The sequence below is a fragment of the Podarcis melisellensis genome (assembly GCF_964234715.1).
Source record: "Podarcis melisellensis genome assembly, chromosome: 12".
Classification (NCBI taxonomy): Eukaryota; Metazoa; Chordata; class Lepidosauria; order Squamata; family Lacertidae; genus Podarcis; species Podarcis melisellensis.
The window spans coordinates 46611857-46638518 of NC_138544.1; the positions used below are offsets into that span (position 1 = coordinate 46611857).

The 26662-nt window shown below is 44.5% G+C and overlaps 1 protein-coding gene across 6 annotated transcripts in view; it reads left to right on the plus strand.

The window, feature by feature from the left end:
* DIP2C (disco interacting protein 2 homolog C) overlaps positions 1-26662 on the plus strand; it is a 294798-nt gene that overhangs the window by 189465 nt on the left and 78671 nt on the right. For all 6 annotated transcript variants that reach the window (XM_081931454.1, XM_081931455.1, XM_081931456.1 and 3 more), the window contains 6 exons: positions 1507-1632; positions 3323-3532; positions 18578-18709; positions 19374-19493; positions 19861-20058; positions 22871-22962. In XM_081931454.1, the coding sequence (XP_081787580.1) occupies positions 1507-1632; positions 3323-3532; positions 18578-18709; positions 19374-19493; positions 19861-20058; positions 22871-22962 (878 nt within the window). The remainder of the gene's footprint in view (positions 1-1506; positions 1633-3322; positions 3533-18577; positions 18710-19373; positions 19494-19860; positions 20059-22870; positions 22963-26662) is intronic.

Consider the following 26662-nt stretch of genomic DNA (forward strand, 5'->3'; position numbering starts at 1 on the left):
AAAGCCAACACAGGCTTCAAAATTCGATCATTTAGATGCTTTCCAACCAGTCTCCCTTTTATTTCTCGAAAGATGTATAGGTTAGACCCAGATACAGTCATACTTTGAGTAGATCCATTGAAATCAGTGGGTCTTAAGTCAGTCATCACTACCTTTCAGTGGGCCGCTAAGTACAATTATATCCTCATCCAATCCCATGAATTTTATGAAGCAATTCAATAAGGCAAAATATATTTCTAAGATCAGCAAGTGATGGGGCTTCTCTGATATCCTTGGGCTTGTTTCTGTTGCTAGTACAAAATGCATTAAGTCTGAAATGCAATGTTTCATCTCATTAGTCTTGCTTTGTTTCCAGTTAAGTTCCAAGTTGGATGGCAGACTAACTTAAACTATGCAGTTTGGGGTTGAAGTGCTAACACCCCCTGTTTTTCTCCCTGGCAGTGCTTTAACAGCTGCATGACAGGCAGAAATTCGGAATGGAAGACAAGCTTATAGTGGGAAAAACTAACTTGTGAATTTGCCAAAAGAAAGAGGAGCAGCCCTCATAAAGGAACATCACTTCTTTGAGCTCTAATAGAGTTTGAAGATTTGTTGAGACAGTAATCCAATATAGTAATCCAATCCTATATAGTAGAGGTGGCTTACCTGCAGCTCTCCAGATGTTGCTGGACTACAACTCCCATCATCCCTGACCATTCACCATGCTGGCTGAGGCTCATGGGAAATGGAGTCCGAAAACATTTGTAGCCCCAGAGTTTCCTCATCCCTTCTATATATAGTGATGCTCTGTAGGCAAATATGTTGAGAATGACTATGCTCCGGCATTTGCTGATCAAACTCTCTTTCTTTCTTAGATTTGTATACTGCTTTAGATTACAAAAAGTGACTTCAGAATAGTTTACAATACACTAAAAATACACTAAAAACAATAAAACAGTTAAAAAACCCAATCCAAATAATAGCAAATAATAGCAAAAAACTAATGAAGAACCACCAAATGAAGCTAGCAGCCAACTAGCAACCAGAGAGACATCAAACTGAAAAGGTTATAATCAACGTGTAAAGCATGTTCTCTGCACTGTAGCTCTCAGCTTTTTCCATACAATAAACCATTCTTAGCACTGGAACTTGTTTCACAAAGCGTGTTTTTAGTATTATTGTAACACATTTTAGCATTAGTCCAATACATGCCTTCCTGCTTTATTTCTCTGAGAACCCCTGCAAAATTGGGTTTCTCCTCATCTTCCTCCTGATTATTATTGTTATGAAGATGTGAGGCATCTTAAAGCAACATACAGTTCAGTAAAGCATATATAAACAATTACAAATGTAAAAACAGTTTAAAAATGTGTACATATTTTTTTTAAAATAACAGCTGAAAAACAAATACATGTGAAGCAATGTTTTGAAGGGTGCATAAGTTTGTCTCTGGCTAAGGAATTTGCACGGTCAAAGTTGCCTGTGTCCTGCTGGCATTCCAAACTGATATTTAGGTTTTCATTCCAGATGTTCATACAGAAGCAGTCCAGGCAGCTCTTGCAAAACATAAAGAAAGGAAGATGGCAGTGCCTATGCCATCCAAGCGACGTTCATTGGTGGTGCAAACATCGATGGACGCCTACACACCTCCAGGTAAGAAACTAACACAACATCCATTAACGTGAAATTTTAAAGCTTTTTTTTTTTTAGCAGTTTCCTAATTGCAAGTTAGCATTAATTTAATATGATAGTATATGATAGTATCACAATTGGATACATTTTAAAAGTAGGGTTGTGGGACAGCCTCAGATTGGCCCCACTTAGAAACAGTGTGATAGGGTCATGTTTATTTGTAAATAAGTAGTTTTGTGATGAATGGGACTAACTTCATCTAAAACATACTAAAAGTATGTTTGTATAGGATTGGAGCTAGGGCTGGACAAGATCTGGTTTTCAACATCGCAATATATCGCCTGCTGTGCAGAGGCACTGCTTCACGGTTTTTCCCATGTTGTGATTTTTGCATGGCAAGCGCACACACACCATGATTCGCAATGCATTGCCAGGTCAAAAATTATGAAACCGATATCATGATAAGGACTTGGTTTTGGACGATATTTTACCCAGCCCTAAAAGGCTTTGCCAGGTCAAAAACAATATGGACTTCAGACTGGTTTTGGACAATACATTGGAGCCCAAATCAACCTGGCTTTTTGTGCACGTCTGAGCAACCCCACCTATTAAGATGCACAGATGGGGCACGGCTTTGAATCCCACTTCCAAGGGAAATCATTTCAAAGAAGGGCCTCTTCTGTTGTGGTGCACAGGGCCTACAGGACAACAACGGATCGTATTTTTGGCATAAGTCAAAAATGTCCTTGAATTAGGACTTGCCAATCAGAAGGTCGGCGGTTCAAATCCCCATGATGGGGTGAGCTCCCGTTGCTCTCTCCCTGCTCCTGCCAACCTAGCAGTTCAAAAGCACATCAAAGTGCAAGTAGATAAATAGGTACCGCTCCGGTGGGAAGGTAAACGGTGTTTCCATGCGCTGCTCTGGTTCTCCAGAAGCGGCTTAGTCATGCTGGCCACATGACCCGGAAGCTGTATGCCGGCTCCCTCGGCTAGTAAAGCAAGATGAGTGCCGCAACCCCAGACTTGGCCACGACTGGACCTAGTGGTCAGGGGTCCCTTTACCTTTACCTTTACTAAAATGTCCTTGTAGCCAAGAAGTTGAATGAACATAAATCTCACTGAATTCATTGGGATTTAACTGCAGCCAGGTCTGTGGGCATAGGTCTGGATCTTCATTCTGCCAAGCCTTCAGCACCTGAGCATCAGACTAATTTGCACAGTTTTTACATTTAAACTGGGCTGAAATGACAACTTTTTAGTTGAAAGGGGAGGCTTTAAGGGTGCAGTTCCCTCCCAAACATTGCCTTTCTTGCTGCTGTTACCCCTCTCCAATTCTACTTCGGCCAGCCTTGTGGCCCCCCCGCCCCCCCGCCCCCCAAAAATATGACTACTTTTGAAAGTAAAGTGTACTTCTTGGGTAGAGAAACACTTGTGCTTCAGATGACTAAAAGGGTAAACATAGCCTTATTTTGACAGATCTTCCTCTCTGTCAATTCTCCAGTATTCTTCTTCTTCTAACAAAACACATAGTGAAACGTGTTGCATGAAACTATGACTATGTTCAATTCAACTGTCTATACTACTGCTTTCAATTTATCATGGTTGTGTTTTTTTTGGGGGGGGGGCAACTACTGTGCCTCAGACTGTGCCACTTTGTCTCCATGTTCATTGTCTTCCCATTAAAGCTTTTGTCACCTTTTTGCAATCTTAGATACCTCATCTGGTTCAGAAGATGAAGGCTCTGTACAGGGCGATTCACAGGGAACTCCAACGTCAAGCCAAGGGAGTATAAATATGGAACACTGGATCAGCCAAGCCATCCATGGCTCTACCACATCTACAACATCTTCATCTTCAACGCAAAGTGGCGGCAGCGGCGCTGCACATAGGCTAGCTGATGTAATGGCGCAAACGCATATAGGTGTGTTTACTTCCTGTTTTATCTCTCTTTCCTTTCCCCCTGCACAGACAGTGTATGTCCTTTGGACTTCAGAATGTCCTGGATTTCTTTGAAATGTTTTCTACCATTTATTGAAACAAGTGAAAATCATTTTGTGTATGTTTCCCATCAGCTCTTCTGTTGTTGTTTTCTTTTAAAAAAAGAAAATCCTCTGGTAGTGTTAATTGGATGATACACTTTCAGAATTCAGAGAACGAGTGAGATAATAACTTTCTTAGGACCAAGCAAGGTTTACCATGGTGTTTGTAAGCTTTTGGAATACACAGAACACTTCCTCCTACTGGATATTCAAGGGTGAACATGGGAATATATCTCTCTGTCTTTCTGAGCAAGGACATGGAATTAAGTATGTGTGAGCAGACTGTTGTTTTAGTTAAGATTGTAATGGAGGATATTTGGGAGAAGAATGTGGCAGGATTTCTTTTTATGTTCTTAAATTCTGTTCACGTGACTAGCCGTGTCGAATGACCATGCATAGGAGGGGCAGAATGGGATCTGGGTGGCAGATCCTGCTCCATCGTCTGCATGGTAAGGTGTGTTCACATGAATGGGCCATACAAACATATAAGCTTTTTGCTTGCAGTTGGGCCCCCTGCAAATGCAGGTTTTGTGTTGATGTGGAGAATCCTGTGTCTGTATAGTCTGTTCAAATAACCAAATGATAGGAGCAGGATGTGCCAGTGGCCATCCCACTCTGCCCTCTTGCTTGAGATTTGTGACTGTACATGGGTGATCATCTGAGCGGAGCTAGACGTACAAATCAGCACCTAGTTCATTAAAGGCAAGTGTCATCAATACCCATGAGATTTACTTGTAAGTAAGCATTCCAGCCTAATCCTAAACACGTTTACATGGAAGTAAATCTCACTTTTTTTTCTATAGGATTTACTCTTTAGGTAATAAAGGGGGAGATGTCAGCGACGGTCTCTGAGGGTGCAACCTAATGCAATTTATTCTTCATGATTTGTATTTGGTTCTGTTCATTTGAATTTGGTCCTATGCATTTCTATGATTTACTTAAAATATGGCTTACTCTTAAGCCGTTACAGCTTTAAGTGGCCTAGAATTTCACCTTGTATTGAGGCTTCACTAAGAAGCGATAGGGGTGGTTCTGAAAATACAAAAGCTTTCTCAGTGACCTTTTTTTTTTTTTGTTTTTAGCCCTTTTAACTAGGATATGAGAAAAAGAAGACAAGGCGACAAGGCCCTTACGGCTTCCATAAGTGTGTAAAAGAGAGGATTTGGGCAGGTGTAGCTTGCCATAATGAAATCCCCTCTTCTACACACCTATTAAAGCTGCAGGAGCCCCCTCTCTTTTATGTTCGAGTTGTAAGAAGAGAGGTGAAATTAATTTAGGCATGGAAGGTACAGAGTTAGTAAGAACCGAACTGGATGATATTTCAGTGTTTTGAGTGCTACGTCTTGAACTTCTGTTCCTTCTCTTTTTCCTGGGAAGTCCGGAAGACTCTTCCCCCTACTTTGGTCATCAAGCTGTTCAGCTAATTTGATACCTGTGCATGCTTACTTGGGAGCAAGCCACACCAACTCTCCAGAGTTTACTCCTCCCATATGTAAGCCTGGCATTCTTGTGTTGTATGTACCGAAGATTACATAGCATAGAGACAGTTCATGTTCTGTGGAAGAGAAGAGGGGCACAAACTGTCCTCCCTCCCTTAATTCTAGAGAGTGAAACCAAGACTAATAATAATTTAAAATGCAATCCTAAACCCTCTCACCTGGGTGTAAGCTCCAGTGAATTCAGTATGACATGGTTAGGCTTGCAAGTAGCCTTTCTAGAAGTAGTGTAGGAAAACCTGAAATAGTTAATGCCATGCCCGAGGACTGAAATAAGGAGCTGGAAACAAACAAAAAACATTTTGGATTTTCCTAATTTGAAGTGTTTCCTTTTGCAACATTTTTAAAAAGTCTTTAATTGTATTGGACAATTGGCAAATGTCCTTATTAGGCTGCAATCCTATGCACATTTTCCTGTGAGTATGCACCACTGAGCACAATGGGATTTACCTTTAAGTGGGTATGTATAGGATTGCCCTATTAATCTCTCTACAATATTAATCTTGTTCTACTTCGCAACTTTTCCCCATTCTTAAGTAAATGCTACATTCCTTAGATGTACCTCTCAACCTGAAGCTCATCTCTGCTCTCTAAAATATTTTTCAGGAGCCTCTTAGGTTCTCTACAGGTGATTGTCCCTATTTGGAATTCCTCTGTGACTTCCTCTCGGAGTACAGGAGGAAGTTATGACGGATTAAATTTCATCCCATTTCTGAAAGGTTGCATTAGTCACAATGTCTGAATGTTGCATTTAAATATATCTTTATAAAAATAATGTGGCATGCTGTTAATTTTAGACTTGGCGCAGTAACTCATGCTATTTCTTTTCTTGTATATGTTTTTGGTGTTGGGGGAAAGATGTTATTCTCAAGAGACTGATGCCTGAATTCATAGTTCCCCAGAGTGTAGAGACCCTAGAAAGTTGGGTAGTGGATCAAATTCTGAACTCCTTTGCACCCTGAATGAAGAGCACTGGTTGTGATTAGAACCTACACACATTACATCTGTGAATGCCGGTCCTTCTGATGCAATAGGGGAGGGGGGAGATAACACAGGCTGGGTTCATGTACAGGTGCATAGCTGTCAACTTTCAGATTTGAAAATAAGGGATCAGCAGCCTCTAAAATAAGGGATCAGCAGCCTCACCTGTCCCAGGTACAGTCTACGGGATATCTCACGCTGGAATAAGGGAATTTCCCGCAAAAAAAGGGAAAGTTGACAGCTATGTACAGGTGCCATTCAAGGCAGGTGTGCGCACACATGACAAAGTGCACATAAGCCTAATATAGGTTTTTCCAACTGACCCTTTCTACCAGGAGACTGTGAGCCAACTGGGAGCCTATAGATTCTTAAATGCATTTACTAAGAATATTTATAGGCTGGGTTTTTTAAGCCCATAAATGGATAGAAACAAACAAGTGGTTGATAAAGTGAATACAAAACCCAGTAGGGCCAGAAAAACCATACCTGATCCCATATGGGTCTGCCAAATCAAGCAATTTCCAGAGAACAGGGGCCACAACCGAGAAAGGCCTCTCGTGTGTTTCTGCCAACTGTTTTAGAAACGTGGGAAGCTCCCTTGGATTGAGTCAGTCCATTGTCCCAGCTAGCTCAGTCCTGTCTTCATCCGTAGTGGGTGAACCTCAAACTTGCAGGATCTACTTTGCTTTTTCCCATGCACAAGTTAAGGTGAGCGCATGGCAAATGTGTCCAGGAAACAAGATATTTATTCCGTCTCCCACAATCCCACCCACTCCATACTTGGAATTATAGAATTGTAGAGTTGGAAGAGACCCCAAAGGGTCATGTAGTCTAACACCCTGCAATGCATGAATCTCAACTAAAGCATCCATGACAGATGGCAATTCAGTCTGTGCTCAAAAAAACACTTAGATGAAGCAGAGTCCACCAGCTCCTGAGGGAGCCTGTTCCACTGTTGAACCGTTCTTACAAAGTTCTTCCTGATGTTTAGTCGGAATCTCCTTTCTTGTAGCTTGAATCCATTGTTTCAAGTCCTCCACAGCAGGAGCAAACAAACCTGCTCCACCTTCAAGATGACAACCCTTTAGAGATTTGAAGATGGCTTTTCTCCCCAGTTTGGGTGACTGCTCAGGCTTTCAGTCTTCATTGTGGAGATTTCTCCAGACAGCAAGCATAACACACCATGGGCTTGTCATGTGAATCACGCTTTCACTGTCTGAATGCATAGACTGATCCTATTGGCACTTTGTATAGAGGAGTCAAGTCACTAGTTCCCTTTAAAAACAACAACCCCAGACTGTGAAAGGAATCCAAGGACCAGATTGTAGTCTGTAGTTTTGACTTGAAGTTCAGTTCCAGCTTCTTAATTAGATGGGAGACAGGTGCTCAGAGCGACCTCTCTCTTCATGATGGGAATGCAAGACGGGTCTCCTTAAATGCTTGTTAGCAGGTAGCGAATGGGAGTAAGCTGCTTTCAAGTTTCTCTCCCAGAGCAGAGAAATTGTACAAGCCTACATTTTTTATTTCATTTTTTTGAAAAATGGAATAGAAAGTCTGACTTTAATAGGTCCAATGGTAGTTCTTTCTCTTATTATAAAGAAGAGAGATTCCTGCAGACTGTGTTCCGGCCCACAAGGTAGAATTTTAAAGAAAAGCAGTCCAGTAATCGGAGTGCTTCATTCATGCCCTAAAAATAGGACAGCACACTGGGGCAATCTCCCCTTCCCAGCACCGTTACTCAGAAATAACGATGTACTTTTGATGACGCCGAAATACAAATTCCCATGTTTCCCTTTGGAAAACACCCTCTGTAAATTACTCTGACTGTGGGAGACGTGGTATTATGACAAACTGCTGCATTCTGAAAGTGCTAATTGTGACAAATATGATTTTTTCAAAGGCAGCACTCAATACCTCTGGCTGTGAAGAATGGAAAAACTCCATTCTGAACTCAGTAGGGATCAAGGTCCAAGGTGAAATCTTTACCCTCTTGTTCAGACCCCCAAGGAAGTGTATCAAGCGGGTATGGGGGACCATAGCAGGAAATATAACTGGGTTTCAAAGTAACCGCAAACTTGCCCAAGGGTTGTCCAGACCTTCTATGCAGTGCTATTTATTTGAATTGTGGTTTGTTGACTTACGCAGGTGTCCATAAATGCAGCAGGTGTAAATTGTCATTGCAATTGGAAATGAAGGGGGCATCCTAGACAAAAACTGATTCTGCCTTTCTCTTTTGGGGCAGAGAGACTGGACATCCCAGTGCATAGCAACTCAGAAGTCAGCCCCACTGAATTCAGTGAGACTTGCTGTCAAGAAAGTGCGCATTGCTTTATAGCTTTAGAATAGCCCTCTTGGGGGTAACACATGTGAAGAGGCCAAGTGTAAAGAAAATGGCAGCAGGAGGCCCATGTTTATCCCTGCCCCGTCACATGGCTCATATTGCTCCCCACCATTGCCATGTTGGACACGACTTCCGAAGCAGGAAGCCTGCATGATTAAGAAGCCTAAATGGCCAGGATTCTAAACCACACGTTTAGGCTCCCTAGGTAGAGCAATGCGGGAGGCAGTGGAAGACAGGAGTGCCTGGCCTGCTCTGGTCCATGGGGTCACGAAGAGTCGGACACGACTAAACAACAACAACAAGGTAGAGCAAGCACCCTGCTTCAGAGGTTATGCCCAGCAGAGATGTGGGTGGGAATAGCTGCACACCTATGGGGACAGAGCTCAATGTGAGGAACTGCAGCCTTTTTGACCATGCTTCCCCTCTTCAGGCAAGTAATGGCCTGATGAGGTCTAATGTTAACCCTTATTGATAAGCACAGAAGAAGAGTCCTGCTGAGACCTTGGCTTATCTTGTCCAGCATCTTGTTCTCAAAGTGGCCAGCCATGTGGGAAATCTGTAAGCAGGGCATGAGTGCAATAGCACTCTCCTCGATTGTGCTTCTCAGTAACTGGTAGCCAGAGACATCCTGCTTCTGAAACAGAAGGTATTGACATTGAAGACAACCGTGCATGTCTTTTTTGTGTGAACCATTGGGACTGTTATTCTTGGGACCTTGTGTGCTAAGTCCATCTCATTCATGCTCAAGTACTGTTTTAACTTTGCTGAAGCATCCTCAGGATGGTCCCACATTTTCTTACATTGACAGCAAGTTCTCATGCCTCCATGCACCGCAATTAAATTGAGGGGAACTGCTTCTAGGTAATTACTAGAGCTCAGTTCCATTTGACGAATATTACATCCTCTATGTAGTACAGAGAGTAGTTCAGCAATTGTCGTTGGCAGCGAATTTCCATTTGCAAGTTAACCTTTGAAACAGATGCAGAATGTTCCAAACAGAAATTAAAACAGAATTAGCAGAGAATTATTGGAACAAGTTACCAGGCCCAACTTCCACGCATGGTAGTTGCATAAGCTTCTATGTACAATTTGTCAAAAATACCATGTGTCAAAGTATTGCTGTGGTGTCCCATATTTTTAGTCCTTTAAAATGAAAGTCAACACTAAAACTCCTAAACATACTAATACTAAGATGCCATTACATAAGAAGCCTCAGTCGTGCCTTAAATCAATACATACATTGGACTCACTAAGATTATATCAAGGCTATTGAGCAAGAGTAGGATCAAACTCTTCTCTCACCCCACTCTCAAAAACCCTCTGGGGCTTCTTCAATGACCAAGGTAGTGGGACAACATAGTTTTCATGTCATCCTTGTTTTGCTTTATTTGTATTGCTCATGCACATGCTGGAAAGGCAAAGGACCAGTGCCAAACTGCCTTTTGAGGGTGGTCTTTCAATAAGCACATTATTTTGCCACATTATTCTTGTTTCCCAGCGCCACTTATCTTGTACCACCCAAGCTCTCTACCTCTTACTACTGGGTGGTACCCACTGTACACACCTTGGTCTGGAGACTGGGAATAGTGGTGGGATTTGCTGTACAAATGAAAGAGTGCAGGCTGATTAAAAAACAGAAGACATGGTCAAAAACACAGAAGCTGAAGCCAGTTAATGGGAATGGTTGGAATTTTAACAGAGCAACGGAGGTAACGCTTTTGGTAGTTAGTGACCATTGGAAAAGCAAAATTATGGAAGTGCCATTGCATAAAGAAAGAATTGGATGACCAAACCTTGTTTCTTTAAATGAGCTAATTTTAGACTGCGAGTAATGCTTTGTTCTAGTAGCTGGAATTAAAAAGGGAATTCCCAGTTCCCAGCAGTGTTTATTTTTGGTAATGGAAAGGTGGCTAGGCTTGTCAAAGAATCGTAGAGCTGGCAGACACCAGAACACCTTTTGGCTGGCTCAGGAGTTGGCTGGATTCTTGCTTTATTTTTTTCATGTGCAAAATGGTTGAATCGTGCAACTCCACTGAAGGTGGCAACTCTGTCCTATGAATTGAGGACAACTTCTTCTTTTATACGCCCCCCCCCAAAAAAATTGATCATTTGAATGAAATGACATTTAAATAATTCACCATTCCCAGTGGCCTAACTATTCTCCTATATGAGTATTTTTAGTTGCAAATTACTGTGGTGACTTTATTGTATCTAAATACAATATACCCCTATTTTGGCCCAGTTGCTGCTGCACCACACTTCTCCTAATCTGCTCACCTAAAGTACCTGCCACGTGGCAAATTAATAATCTTTCTTCATCCTCCCCCCTTGCATCACTCAGGCCTGACATGAAATGAGAGCCTGATTGGCAACCAAACAGAAGCAAGATGCAATTGAAGTATTTTAATTTAATTCTGCAGCGAATTGTAACTTATTCCCCTAGTAAAATGATGCAGACCATTTTGATCCGGTAGCAGAAATATCTGTAGTTCTTGTTGGAGACCAGCTGTTTGAACTTGGTGGCTTACAGATTGAATTTATTGAAAGGGACCGGGATATGGGGCAATGCAAATGAATATGCTTGTGAAGGGAAGATGTACTTTGAAGTCTTACAGCTGTCACTGTTCCTATATTTATCATCAACATATGTTGATCAGAGTCATTTTTCTTCTGAAACAACTTAATTTTACTTAATGGGCCTGCTGAGATCTTGTAGCGGAGGTTGAGTCCTCAGCATAGCTTGGCGGCTACCCTCTCCAAATGACTTTTATTTTGGATCTGGTATGTCATCTTAAAGCCATTTAGGCAGTGCATACATTTACAGAGTTAATTTTCTCTTTCCGATATGCAAAACATGCAATGCACAATTTCAGTGACAGACGCAATATGCAAAATGCATTCTCGCCCACCACCACATGTTTTGTGTAGTTCAAGAGTTACAGTGAACAGGTGCAGATGGGGAAGTTTGCATTCGGTATTCCTTCTGCTGTTCAGAAGCTTGACCCTTGCGAAAAGTCATAGTTCAGAAGGAGGGATGAGTTCCAGTCATTCTTCCACCTACATCATGGTTGACGGTGGCACTGAACCACTTGGCTAACTTCAACACTTCTTCCAAGCTTTGTAGCTGGTTGCCCTGCCAACAAACTGCAACTAAGGAATGGTTTCGAGTAGACGTCCCTCTTGTTCATCTTACCATGGACTGGGAAGAACAGAAGGCAATTCCACTTAGCTTTTTATAGACCGCATGATCCGTGCCTGCAGCGTTTAATTTAATTTTATTTTAAAGTAAGATACTCTCCTTCCTAGAAGTAAAGTTGGAGCAAACTGTGAGGACAACCTTCTAAGCAATTTCTGTAAGATAAGCAGATCTAGTTGCTCCCACCTTTCAGTGTCTTTAGCCAATGAGTGAAGTCTGATTGACAAGTGCATTGTTTTGGATAATAATAATTGTTTTCTAGCCTTTAGAATTTCCATAGATCCAGAGACCTGTTAAATATTGAAAAGAGGCTTAGACATGTCCAGGGGATGCTGGTCCATTTGGGTGAATGGGGCACTGCCCCACTTAGCTCAGCCTACCTGCAGCCTGCCCCCTACCTGCCTTCTTACAAACAGTCCAAGGGGTATCACTGGCACTCAGCTGTCTGTCTAGCCTTTGCCAGTTGCAATGGGCACATGCCACCTCTGGACATGTTTCCTTCTATGCATGAGCTGAAGTCCTGGTACTCATTAAGAATTCACTGTATAGTTAACTCGCAGTACAGTAGTATATAGGTCTACTCAGAAGGAAATCTCTCTGTGTTTAATGGGGCTTAGTCCCAGGTAAGAAAGCACAGGATTGCAGCCTCGGCTTCCTTGTGAGGAAGCTGGGGGGAAGGTTCATGGTGAAGGGATCATTATCAGTACAGAACTGAGCAGAACTAAAATAGAAGCAGCTTGCATCCTGAGATAAAAGGATGCCAGCGAGAACTTGGTTTAAAGTTATTTTATAAAAGGGGGGGTATAAATTCAAATAATACTTTTGACACAATCAAATTGTAAATTAGAGAGAGAGAGTGTGTGTATAGCGTTTAAAAATCCTGTTGGTTACCTCAGTGATTTTGCTGTTGGGGCAGAACACTGGAAAATAGGAGAAGGCTTTATTTTGTTTTATTTTTTTTAACTGAGCAATTTGGGGGGAAAATACTGACTGTGCCTACTAGGCATGATGACTACTCTCTAGGTCCACAGCTGGAGGCAGCAATGCTTCTGAATACCTGTTGCTTGAAACCACAGGAGGGTAAAGTGCTTTAATCCTGTTTGCTGGTTTCCCAAAGGATTCTGGCCTGATCATATTTTTTTTTAATGGAAGCAAATTGTTCTGCTTTCCACGGACCCTTACTCCTAGTGACTACAGGGTTATGACAACTCCTCTTAGGAAACAGTCCCCTGTGCATATTAACCCAAGCTCAGTCAGCAGAACACGTCTAAGCTCACAGTTGGACACTGTTGGAACTTCTGCATCTAAAACTCAGGCCAGGTTAAAACTGGTTGAAGCGGGTGGTGGGAAATGATCGAAACAACGATGAAATAATTGAGTTTAAAATGTGAAATTCCACGGGCTTAGGGTATTTTCTTTCTTTCTTTTTCCATCAAGGTTGGCAAACAGTTTTTAGCTTGTCTGTTTTCTGAGAGATGTACAAGCTCAGAATACGTTTTTAGATCACAAAAGCTTATGCCATAATAGATTTGTTAGTTTTTATGATATCACAAGACGTATTTTCTAGTACCTTATATCATGTGTGCCTTTTTTGGGTGTGGGGGGGAGAGAAGGGACACATATTTTGAGAACTGCATCTGGACCCCCAACCACCTTAATCTGGCTTTGGCATAGTTTATTATTCCTTACAAACCTGGGAGTTAAAGAGTAATTCATCATCAATGTACAAAGGCAATTTGTCGCTGTACATAAATAGCTGAAGCTCACATACTTGCAGGAAAATATTTCAGGTATCTTGTACAGTCATTCCATTCATATGCACTTTGAAGGGCTCCTTGTTTTTTTGAATCAAGCTACTCTTCTTCCAAAGATGGCTCTTAAAGATTGTAACAAGAAATAACTCGGAAATAACCTCAAATAGATATTCAGGCTAAATGCACCCACTCATGATGCAAAGGATGATTGCGGAATCTTCCTCCAGTTGATTCCACTCTAGCTATTTTCTCAGTAGGCACCAGTTGGCAGGACATTTACCATTTTGCCCTGTTACACCTGAATTCACCTCTGTATGTATTGTGTTAGATCTATTGACACGGATGCCTTGGAATATATTGTACTGAGTGGGCAGACGTGTCTTAATCCCATGATTTTTGCCTCAGTGCTTTGAATGTTTATATCTTGCCTCTCCTTTGGTATTCTCTAGGCCAGTGTTTCCCAACCTTTTTTGGGCAAAGGCACACTTGTTTCATGAAAAAAATCTCGAGGCACACCACCATTGGAAAATGTTAAAAAATTTAACTCTGTGCCTATATTGACTACCATATTTTTCGCCCCATAGGACGCACCGCCCCATAAGACGCACCTAATTTTTTGGGGGGAGAATAAAGAAAAAAAAAATTTTCCCCTCCCCAGGCACGGGGCAGGCGCGGGGGAAGCCCAAGCTTCCCCCGACCCCAGCCCCCAGAACAGCCTGATATCCGCAAGCCTAGGGAGCCACACTGGTCTCCCCAGGCTTGCGGAGAGGTGCGTGAAGCCCGGGGGCGCTCTTCAGCGCGCACCAGGCTTCGGGATGCAGGCAGCTCTGCGCTACCCTCCAGAGCCCCGTGCGGCTTCGCGCTGGGATCCGGGGGGTGGTGCGGAGCTGCAAGAAGCCCTGGAGCGCAGGCAGCTTCGCACCACCCTCCGGAGCCCCGCGCGGCTTCGCGCCAGGATCCAGAGGGTGGTGCAGAGCTGCAGGAAGCCCTGGAGCCCAGGTAGCTCCGCGCTACCCTCCGGAGCCCCGCGCGGCTTCGCGCCGGGATCCGGGGGGTGGCGTGGAGCTGCAAGAAGCCCTGGAGCGCAGGCAGCTCCGCACCACCCTCCGCAGCCCCGCGCGGCTTCGCGCCGGGATCCGGGGGGTGGCGCAGAGCTGCAAGAAGCCCTGGAGCGCAGGCAGCTTCGCACCACCCTCCGGAGCCCCGCGCGGCTTCGCGCCAGGATCCAGAGGGTGGTGCAGAGCTGCAGGAAGCCCTGGAGCCCAGGTAGCTCCGCGCCACCCTCCGGAGCCCCGCGCGGCTTCGTGCCGGGATCCGGGGGGTGGCGCGGAGCTGCAAGAAGCCCTGGAGCGCAGGCAGCTCCGCACCACCCTCCGCAGCCCCGCGCGGCTTCGCGCCGGGATCCGGGGGGTGGCGCGGAGCTGCAAGAAGCCCTGGAGCCCAGGTAGCTCCGCGCCACCCTCCGGAGCCTCCTCCAAAGGGCGCCCCGCGCTCCGCGCTGCAGGCTGCCGCCCGCAAGCCTTGCGCGCGGGGGGGGGAGTTCCCCCAGGCGCCCAAGGCTTGCGGACAGCTGCGCGAAGCACGGGGCGTCTTCCAAAGGGCGCCCCGCGCTCCGCGCTGCAGGCTGCCGCCCGCAAGCCTTGCGCGCGGGGGGGGGGAGTTCCCTCTCCCGCCTCCTTCCCGCGGCACACCAGGCAAGGTCTCACGGCACACTGGTGTGCCGCGGAACACCGGTTGGGAAACACTGCTCTAGGCAGCCAACCAAACAAAAATTACACAAAGCAATTGGAAGCGAGAACCCCATGCCAAATAATTATAGGAATCATAATGTGGTTGAAGAAAAGAACGATTGCTTTCTTTATGTGTTGTTGTCCCCACCGCCCATGATCTGGGTCACCAGCAAGGCTGGCAAAGGGAGGGAGTGGTGTGATTAGCATGAGCTAGAGATGGTTTTCCTGCAACCACTTGATTCCTTTGAGCGCTGACGTCTTGAATCTATAGATAATGGAGCATGTATTCCTTTTTAGAAATCTATGCCTTGGTTAAACTCAATGGCAATTATTCCTAATGGTTTCAGTATGGCTTAGGGGCATGGCACCATTCCTTCTTGATGGGATGGCACTTTTGATCACTTAGCCTTCTGAATAGGAAACTTGTTTAAGCATGAGATGGTGTCGCTTCCTGCCTCCTGTAGCTATGCACGATTCAAAAAAAGACTGCGCAGAGAGTGAGTGCAAACCGAAAAGCGGCCGAGGGGAAAAAATAAATTGGGAAAGCAATGGTGGGTTACTGAGCTGTGAAAGGAGAGGATTAGCTTGCGAATTGTTTAACAAACGTCACAAGGCAGGTCACTCACCAAGTCATGCTGGCTTCTGGAAATGCAGCCTGTGCCGTTGAGAAAGAATCAAAATAGCAACTGCGTCTAAAAATAGGCTAGTGGCGAGCCTGATGCTCTTGGTCCACACAATTCGTTAGAAGTCGCACACCTGTAGGACGATGGCAAAAGTTGTAGGATCATCGAGTTGGAAGGCACCTCACAAAGGTCCTCTAGTCCAGTGTTTCCCAACCTTTTTTGGGCAAAGGCACACTTGTTTCATGAAAAAAATCTCGAGGCACACCACCATGCCAGATGGGGAAAGGTCACTTTTTACTTATGTAAAAAAAAATAAAAAAATAGTAACAGCATAGAAGGTAATGGTAGATGACTGTTAGGGTCTCCCCCCAAATGCAGAATTCTATTAATATCTTCCTTAGCGAGCCGCGTTAACCCCTGTAATGCTTTCTATAGAGTAAGCATAGGGGACACTGGGGGATGTGGAACCAAGGGGGCAGTGGGCCAAAAGAGTTCGGGATCTACTGCTTTAAACAGAAATAAGAGCCAGTGGGTTCTTCCTTTTTTAAAGTATCGTTTCAGTGGGGACAGCAGTCCGGATTTCCAAAAAGCGGCGCTTTTTTGCGTCTGAGCAAAGAAGAGAGAGAGGGGAAAAAAGAGAGAGAGATTGATTTGTGGCTGCGCAAAGGGGGGAGGAGCCCAGGAGTAAAAGTAGGAAGGACGAAGGGAGGGGAAAGGAAAGTTAATAGAAGGAAAGGCGGGTGGGAGAGAAAGAGAAAGAAAGAGGGAAGGAAGGGGGGAAGACCGAGGAAAGGAGGGAGACCGAGGCGGGGGAGAAGCGTCTGGAGAGTTGCTCCGAAGTTTGGGGGGCCGCGGGGGTTGGCGCGCGTCCCAGGAGGCGGAGGCCAGCCCGGGCTGGGAGCCGCGCCGCGGCCCGGGGGCGGTAGGCGGACCGCGGCTCCTAGGATGTGGAAAGGGGATGGCGGCGCAGGGGGAGGAGACCCGCATGGCTAGGGCAGCGCGCAGGGGGAGGGGAGCGGGCCGGAGGCGGGCGAGGGGGGCCGCGATCCCGCGCGCCGCAAACATGGCCTCCTTCCCCGCGGGCCCCGCCGAGCCCCCCGGCCGGAGGAGAGCAGAGGCAGGAGGAGGAGGACGAAGGCGCTGCCGAGGAGGCGCGCCAACTTCGGCGCCTGCCCCGTCGCCGCAGGCTCCTCCCGGCCGAGAGCCAGAGGACGGCGGCGGAGCAGGAGGAGGAGGATCGGGTTTGGCGACGGCTGCTGCGCCCTCTCCAAGCGCGGGGCTGGCCTCCGCCGCGCCCGATCCTCCGCACTCGCCGCGCTTCTCGGCGGAGCAGGTCTCGTGCGGGTGCGAGGCGCTGCTGCAGGCGGGCGACCCCGGCCGGCTGGGCCGCTTCCTGGGCTCGCTGCCGCCCGACGCCGAGGCGCCGTGCCTGGAGGCGCAGGCGGGCGAGAGCCTGGCCAAGGCGCGCGCGCTGCTGGCCTTCCAGCGCGGCGACTTCGCCGAGCTCTACCGCCTGGTGCAGAGCCGGCGATGGGATGTGGGAGGGAGCTCGCTCGCCGCCCCGCGTGTGCCTATGTGGGGCACGTTACAGCCCCGTGACGTCAGCGCCACGCAGGCAGCCAGGCAGGCAGACGGCGAGAGCCCCGTGCTGGGCGGCCTCTCCTCGCCGCCGCCCCGCCTCTCGCCGCCCGACTCACCCGCCTCCCTCCCACGGCACACCAGGCAACGTCTCGCGGCACACTAGTGTGCCGCGGAACACCGGTTGGGAAACACTGCTAGTCCACCCCCTGCAATGCAGGAATCTCAACTAAAGCGTACAGATGACCCAATCTGTTTATGTTGTCCTACCTAGCCTAACACATTTTTTATTTAAAATGAAATTAAAACTGTGAAACTATGGCTGCAATAATACTGAATGCCGTGGGCTGTCAACCTGACCTTGTTCGTATGGAAGTGAGCCCCAGTGATTCCAGCAGAACTTACTCCTAAGTAGGAGGAGGAGAAAGTAGGAACTTACTCCTATGTGTGCCTAGAAATTAGAGTCTTAAGCCGACACAAAAAGTATTACTCAGTAAAATGTAAGAACAAGAGTCTTCGGTCACCTTAAGTACTTAACCAGTTTACTATGACACATGGACTAGAGTCCACATCATCAGATGTTCATTCAGTTGTTGTGTTACTCTGAACACATCCCCTCTGACCACCACCGGGTCACATCACAAACTCTTTTTGCAGCTACCCTTGGTTTCAGAAGCTGTTCGCCATGTAATAGACAACAATATATTAATGTTTTAATTTTAGATGGCTGGTTCTCTCCTATACCCCAGCTTCTTCCAGTCTAACAAATAACTAAAGCATCTTAAAGTATGGGTACCTGAAATTATTTTTAGTTTAACGTTTATCCCGTTTTCAATTCGAGGAACGTTCTTTTTCGTGGCTACAGACTCTTGTGCAGCTTGAGTGCATAACTTGTGCACCATGAGCAGGAGAGTGCTGTTGCTCTCAGCTCTTGCTTGTGGGATTCCCAGAGGCATCCGGTTGTCCACTGGGAGAACGGAAGAGACTAGATGGGCCCTTGGTGCAATCTATCAGGGCTCTCCTTGCGTTCTTATGGGCTTTAAGTGAGACTATTTTCATCTGAATTCCTGAAACTTTGGTTCTACATTAAATGCAAAAGTGTATTAACGGCAACAGCATGTTACAAAAGTGTTAACTTTATAGAACGAGTGTTTGGATTGTGTAGTAAGACAACTTCACTCAAAAGTATGTGAAGATATTATTAAAAGGTTTGAATTTATTTCTGCAGAAAACCATTCCGCACCTCCAGATGTTACCACTTACACCTCAGAACACTCAATACAAGTAGAAAGACCACAAGGTTCAACATCGAGGGTGGCACCAAAATATGGAAATGCTGAACTTATGGAAACTGGCGATGGTAATTATGGCTTGTAAAAATGATGTAGGAGTGCATGAACCACAGGAGGGAATGTTTGGCTAAATAGGCCATTTAATGAGACTATTCCCCCCCCCCCAAAAAAAATGTTTGGGTGAGTTCACATTTCTGCCAAGAAGATGACCAGGAAAGAGAAGAAAGTGAGAAATGTCTGTGTTCGGCGTGTTTTTAGGTAGTGGAAGGAGAACCCCAGAGATGTGAAAAAACTCAGGAAAAGAGCAAGTTGTTTCATAAGAGTACCCACTATAACGAGTTAGTGAAATTGCTTACTTGTTAGAGGTGTTGGAATTTGCTTCCTGGACCAATTAACAGGATTTTTAAAACAAACAGTACCTATATACCTAAACCCAAAGTAGGTTTATATCTACACTGGGAGGCATATATGATTTTAGATGTCCAGTGGCAGTGGACCTTGGCTCGACCACTCTTGTAATACATGACCAGCAGTTCCCAGGTATAAAGGTCATGGCAGCAAAAAGGCTATTTGCCATTTTGCACAGTCCATAGGTAACAAACTGTCAGGGGTGTGCAACTAGCTAACCTGCCTATTTGAATTTGCCTTCAGGTTGATAAGCTTTTCTCCTCTGCTTGCAACTGGAAGGCATGTCTGCTGCTTGAAAACTTATGTCAATTTTCTTTTCTGCAGGAGTTCCCGTAAGCAGCAGAGTGTCGGCAAAAATTCAGCAGTTGGTCAACACCTTAAAACGACCCAAACGGCCCCCATTACGAGAGTTCTTTGTAGATGACTTTGAAGAATTATTAGAAGGTAAAATAGTTTGACTCCCCTGACCAAGTTTTTTGTACTGGGTTTGTAAAAGTACTGTTCATTTTTTGTGTGCTTGGAGAAATGTTTTACAGCAAGTGAGCTTGGATTCTGAACTCAGATTTTAATTGCACAAACTGGTTTTTTATGCATTTGATCTGCTAGCCTGATGTGTGTGTTTGAGAAAGGAGCAGTGTGGTTACAGGGCAGGGTATGGGAGGTGTACAGAAGAAGATCAGAAACCAGGATAGAGTTGTCTCACATTGCATGTGCATCATTTGATTTCTCAAAAGCAGATGTTGACTTATCAATAGGCATAATAAAGCATGGCATTAAGAAACATGAAGTAACGCTCTCTTACAACTGTAAGTTCAACAGCCAGACCCAAACCAACCAAAGCCAGAGGGAGCGCAGATGTTGGCGATGCGTGGAGAACAGCTGGGCGTGGTTACGAATTGGCCTCCATCTCTTGAAGCGGCATTGCAACGATGGGGAACCATTTCCCCGAAAGCTCCTTGTCTAACCACTATGGACACCAATGGAAAACCACTATATATTCTCACTTACGGTCAGCAACCTTTTGAATTTCCTTGCAATTCCCCATTCCCCAAGTTAAGAAAATAGAACTCTGTGTTTTTGTCTTTGATCATTACGAAATATGCATCTTTTACTTCCTTAGATCCTTAAAAAAACTATATAACTTTTGTGGGGGGGTTTTAAGGCTATGTACTTATACATTTATCTGAGGGAGTAGAGCTGATGGGAAAGTATGTAGCTCATTGGAGGGGGGTATACTTGGACTTTGTGAAGCCCTATGCTGAATCCAGAACTCCCCACTTAACAGGCTTGCTAGTTGCAATGATTGGGGAGTGGGGTGGGGTAAAATCTCCTTGAGAGATTCTGGAGAACCTGTGTCAATTGGCGTTAAAGCACAGGGCTAGGATATTAGTCTGATTCCTTATAGAGATGTCCTTATTAATATCTAAGATTGGCTGGTTTTCTTTCATTGGATTTTATTGAAATTCAAGTTACCCTGCAAAGACTTCCCATGCCTGAAGATGTGCAAAAGTCTTGAGTGTTGTGAGTGAAATAACTGATATAAAAATTCAAATTTCAAACCATTGCAAGGGTTCAAGAAGCAGTGAGTCATATGCACTGCATACTCTTCACACAATGTGTTTGCATACGCAGACCAGCACAGAAATAATTAGTGAGACTAATGTGCACACTATCCCTGAAGTAATTCCTTCTGCCTTTACTCAAATGTACAATTATCTGTCTGAAATACATACTCCGTAGCCGCCTGTGCAGTTACAGTTTTGCAGAGGCTGCTACGGACCTCAGCACAGCACATTTTGCTTGTACGGTGTGAGTTGGGCTACTCTTGGGCCCATCCTCTTGGCACTTGGTAGCAGGGGCCGATCCTCGCCCAAGCCATTTCCTCTTCTGGTCATGGCAACCTGGTTGTTCCTTATTTAATGCTAGTGGAATTGGAACCCACGTCACAAGAGTCATATGATGCAGACCATATCAATAAGCTGTTGTGTTTGTTCTGATACTGAAAAAAACAAACCATTGACAATTATTTGCAGCTGTCTTTTGGCAAACGTGGAACTGCTGTACATAGGTTTGGTAAGAGTATTCTGGTTTGCTGTGGCTGAGTTGGTGCCGTGTGGTGGTGACAATCCTACTGTACATTATACGGGAGCTAATTTTGTAGTTTACTTTTCTGCTGGCACACCTGTCTGCCCACAAGCGCTACTCGGGCAGCCTTTACACTTAACACATTTGTGATAAGGCACTAGTGAGGAAATGACCTGGCCAGAAGGCTTTGTGCCAAATGATGCAAAAGCACCTTAGTCAACCTCTGCTTTTTAAGAAGTCTGGCAGACTTAACAGTTTGAAAGTAGGGTTACTTGGGATCAGATGTAAAACAATATGTTTCCCCTATATACATACTAGGGATGGGGCCTGCTCTCTTCAGGTAAATGATGCCAAGAGCAAGCTTGGGTTTTCAGAACTCACTGAATTGCATCTTAAGTAAGAGCTAGTAATCTGCAAGCATGCTATCACTTTGCTTGGCTCTGCTAAGAGAAAGTGTGAAACTTCCTTAGGCCGCAGTGCTTAAGTAGAGGAAGGGCTGAAGCTCCGTGGCTGAATTCCTGGCAGTCTGCTGGCAGCTCCCAATGTTTCTAAATGCCCATAAATTCCAATTAAAATTACTACAAGTTGCTTAGAGCCAGTCTAGACATTTTGAAAAGGAACGTTGTTGACAACTCAAATGGGATATCTTTTGTTTGAGTACGCTACATAGGGAACACACATGTTGAAAACAATCATCTCAGGGACACGGCTCCCTAATATTTCTTGGAGGAGGTCTTTGACTATCTGCCCACCTTGTTCTGAAGCAAGTACTTGTACCAAAACTGTTTCGTGTAAAGAGCTTTGTCTCTCTTGAGATGGTTTCGCCTCAGGTGCATTTCTGTTTCCTCATGCTGTACATACAATTTAATTCAGTAAAGTTGACAGGAACTCAACATTTCTTCTTCCCTAAATTCTGCTTGCAAATGTTTGGTTTTATTTATTTAGTTTTGAAGCATTCCATTGTTAACCTTCTATAGCCATAGGCTTCATTGGAAACAATCACAGTTTGGTGTGGAAAGATTTTGGCATTTTGTAGGAAGTGGAAATAACCTGTATGGATGTTCTCAGTAGGCTTAATGACATTGATCTAGACTAAAGGTGACTAATGCCTTGGTTATGGCCGCAATTGAATCTGGGCCAAACGTTGCTACCTCTTGAACTTGTATTGGCACAGCCACAGAAGAACATTTTCCTCTACGCAAGCCATGCTCTTACCCAATTTTCAGAACAGCTTGCTCAGGAAAAATCCCCATTAATTTTGCCCTTCATAAGTAGCCACCATACCGCTTGCCAATAGGAAAGCGGCTGAGAACAAAATAATTAACTGGGCCAGGCACACTGAAACTGAACTGACTCCCTTGTGCTGACAAGACAGCAGTTGCATAGTTCTCCCACTTTCAGCTCCATAATATAAATGGAAGTTTCCACTTGGCTATAAAATTAAATTGAATTACAATTAAAATGGTAGTGAAGTTATGGTTCACCAGTTTCCATCTTCTCAGCTTGTTCTATACCTGTCCTCTTTACTATCAAGTTTAGCTTGAAGATTGGAGTGATCATTCTGTGATATTATAGCAGGAAGTACAGTGTTTGTGGTATGTTGCACATTTCTCCATTGGAGAACAATAAAGGCTTTCGGCAAATGGGTGCACAAGGTGTGTTTTGAATCATTTTGGAATGAAACTGTACAGCCCCATCTTAATGGGAATACTTACACACAGTTGTTTTGTGAATAGGCAAACTGTGGACCCGTAGTATGAAAGTCGCATACAACATACTACATAAGTTGGGCACGAAGCAAGAACCGATGGTGCGGCCAGGAGACAGGGTAAGTGCCTGTGCTTTCATTGCAAGCCTTAATAGTATGTCACGTTTGACATCAAAGACACATGGAGGTGAAAGCTATGTATTTGAGTTGGGGTACATAGTGAATTTTCTAACCTTGGAACAGATCAGTCAACTGTCCATGTTTAAGTTCTGTGTCACACGTCTAAACAATCGTGTCCTATTGCTCACTAATGGTTGGCTGGAAATTTACCTCAGAAGTCTATTTATGGTCAGAAAAAAAATTCCTTTCTCTCTTTTCTCTCAAACAAGCTACTCTGTGACACAAAGGCTTCCCTATATGAAGAGTGTTTATCATGCGGATGAAATTAATTTTGGTAATGGGGCTGTGTGTATTGGAGACCCCGAAACAATGAGGGCCTTGTGAAGAGACCAGGCTTGAACCAAGGAATGCTAATAGATAATTAATAAGATACTAAGCAAAACTGGTTAAAGAAACAAAATCCTACTTGAAAGTAGGGAAAGTTGGCATAAGAGCATAGCTACTTTGGGGTTGGGGGTGCCAGGAGATGCGTTTTATAACTTTTAGTCCTGTCCTCATCATTTCTGTTCAACTCTACAATGACTGGGTAGGTCACAGTCCACAGTATCTAATGTGGAATCCACTGGTTGCTACTGGATTTCACCTCCCATCAGCATAGGCTGTGGTCAGGAAATGTGGGAGCTTAACCTAAACAACTTCTAGTAGTCTCCATGTTGGCTACTGGGTTCCAGAGCTTCTCTCAGGAATGTGAACCACACACTTGCCTCAGTTCAAAAATAAAATAAAATATGGGGACAGTTTTCCATGTTTCCCTAATGCTGAGGGGAGGCATATACTCCGCACACAACATGCCTCTTTAAAATTTCCTTTAGGACCCCCTCTTTAGGATCTTCTTCATGGAAATCCTTTTCTTAATACATAATCTTCAGATTCCTTACGTTTCCCTGCTTCAATGCAAAAGCAAACAAACGTGTCTGCATTATTAAATAAAATATGTGGGGTGGGGGGACATTTTGCACATTTCCCTTGATTTTGCATATTGTGATGTGAGCGCACTTTTTGTATAATGTTATACTTGTAAGATTTGGCTTCCTTCAAGTGAGTTTTCACTGCCTCTGCATTGCCAACTTTATTTTCTTTCAGTTTATACTCGCTGCTCATTTGCCTGTCATTGACTGACTTCAGCATCCAATATTTGCTTTGCGTTTTCCCACGTGACACCACCTCTGCTATTTGCTTCTTATCCCTTGCTGGTGTCTGTCACTGTTTTAGTTTCCATCTCCTGCACATTCCTGAAGGCTTCTGCGCATGAACTGCCACACCCACCCACACCCCATGTCAGTGCCAAAATTGGACCAGTCATCAGACACATTTGAAGCTGCTCCTATACATGCACGCATACACAGGGATAATGTACAGACAATTCTCTTTTCCTATGTGTACCATCCTGATGGGAAAAACTACTTATGGCAATAAATGCAAAGTAAAAAAAAAATACTGTAGGGGAAATAGTATTGAGAGGTACTCTCTGCATTGGTTGCCTTTGAGGAGCTTGTAGTTCATGATGGTAGTGCCAATTGCTGGGTTTTTTAAGGAGTTCTGCAGGTAGCTGCCCTGATCACGTCAAGCCTAGGGCAAAATATGAAAGCACGTCCTCCTGGGCTCTCCAAAGTCTCACTTCCTGTGCATAAGAAGCCTTAAGTCTCTGTACAGCTGTTTCTTCAGCCCAAATTTGCACAAGAACGCTCATTACTCTGTATAGAAAATTCTCTGTTACGGAACGTGCTTATTTTTTTTTTAAAAAAGTCCCTGTTTCCTGTAGGTTGGGGCAAGCTGCCTTCTAAATAGGAAAAACAACAAAAACACCCGCATACATTCAAAGCAAGCGACTAACAGCAATATGCTAAATTTCTGTGCACACAGAGTCCCTGCCTCCCAGCTTGAGAGCATTTTTCTAAATGGCTCCATTCAACAAAGCTGGAACATTGGTGGTACTGCTAAGCTTTCGTTGATGGAAGTTGGGCAAGTGACTGGCATTGTGCAAAGAGAGCCCTCCCAAAATAGTGAAAGGAACAGTTTTAAGCTCCGAGGAGTCTCCTTAATCCCATTGGTTTTGCTCTTCCCCCTGTAGTCTCTTGCAACTTTATCCCCAGTTATGGCATAGGTACGGGGATTTTTCTTCCTCTTCTTCTACCCTTTAAGCTACTTAACTTCAGAATGCTGCCCTTGTACTTGACAAGTGGGCTGGTGGGGGGCTGGGGAAGTTGGTTTGAGCCCTACAGAAAATAAATTATTTCCTCGTTTTCGTGTTCATAAGTAATCATAAAGAATTAAACTAAAGAGAACTGTGGGCAGATGTTGAATTTAAATCACTCTCTGCTTTGGCATTTAGCCAAGACGGGTCCACGGAATCTTTCGTCTTGATTTATGACAGTGTTTAAGTCCCTAAGCCATAGCAGTAGTGGGCTGAAGCAGTTCCCAGAGAGAGTAAGACAAGAGAAGCCATGAGGATGACAGCACAGCTAGGCTTTCCCCTCGCTCTGTGCATTTCCTTTGATGAGGATTACCGGGTGTTACAGTGAAACTGGATTTTTTATTTATTTATTTTTACTTCATTATATCCTGGGGACTAAGGGCAGGTTATAACATACATATACCAAAACATTAAAAGGTATCCAAAGTTCCCCTAGTGATATAAATTTTGCTTTTATTTTACGGAATTTCCAAAACTAAATTTCCCACGCATGGGCTCCATTGCCCAGTTTGCATGTTCTCTTGCTCCCTCACCTTCCTTTTTAAAGGCAATGATAATGGCGCCAAGTCAGGCCATGCAGACTCCTTTCCTGAAATGCGGCTTTTTGTGCGTGGCGAAGACAAGGAGGTGGACAGCTTCAACATGCAAACATGTGTTTGTCCAGTGCATGCACCTGAACCTTGGGCACTAAGAGGAAGATCATGCAGCACTTGTGGAGGAGCTCAGACTTTGTCAAGGCTCTGTATGAAGTCAATGCCTTAAATACCATGCTACCATTTTGAGAGCATCTCTTCACTATCCCTGGTCCCTAACGGAGACATCCAGAAAGGAGAGAGGGGGCAAAACTGTGAATGTAAATTGTAACTGGGAAAATGCTGGGGGTGGTGGTGTGCGCGTTCCTTTTGCATGAGCTTGATTAGAAATGTGATTTTCAACAAAGAAATAGCATCCTCTACGAGTCATTGTAGGCAGGCAGAGAATTTATCGATTTGACCTTTGGCAAATGATCAAAATGAAAGCATAATGCAGATATTAGTTGAAACCATGGTGGGTTTAAAAGTAGATGCTTTCCCTCTTTCATTATTTTTGTAAGAGGGTCTGTTGAAATGAGGGTGTGTGTATCTTCTATCTTATATTATTGACCTTGAATGAAACTGTTTGGAAGCGTACCATCAGAGCAGTTTACACCTTTAAAGTATAGCTTATGCACCTAAGCCAAAGATATCAAAGAATCGTTCTTGTTAGAAGAATTGGTTTGACTTTATGAAATCTCATCTCCTCTACCCTTCTCTCTTTGTGTTTCTGATATCGATCACTCTAGAGAGGCTTCCTCTCAAAAACTAAAACACCAAAGTGAAGTTGTGTGTCATACACATGAAGTGTTTCTTGTGCATTATCTAAAGGTTGGAAAATGTGTTGGGAGTCTCTGCTTAATTCCCTTCCCTC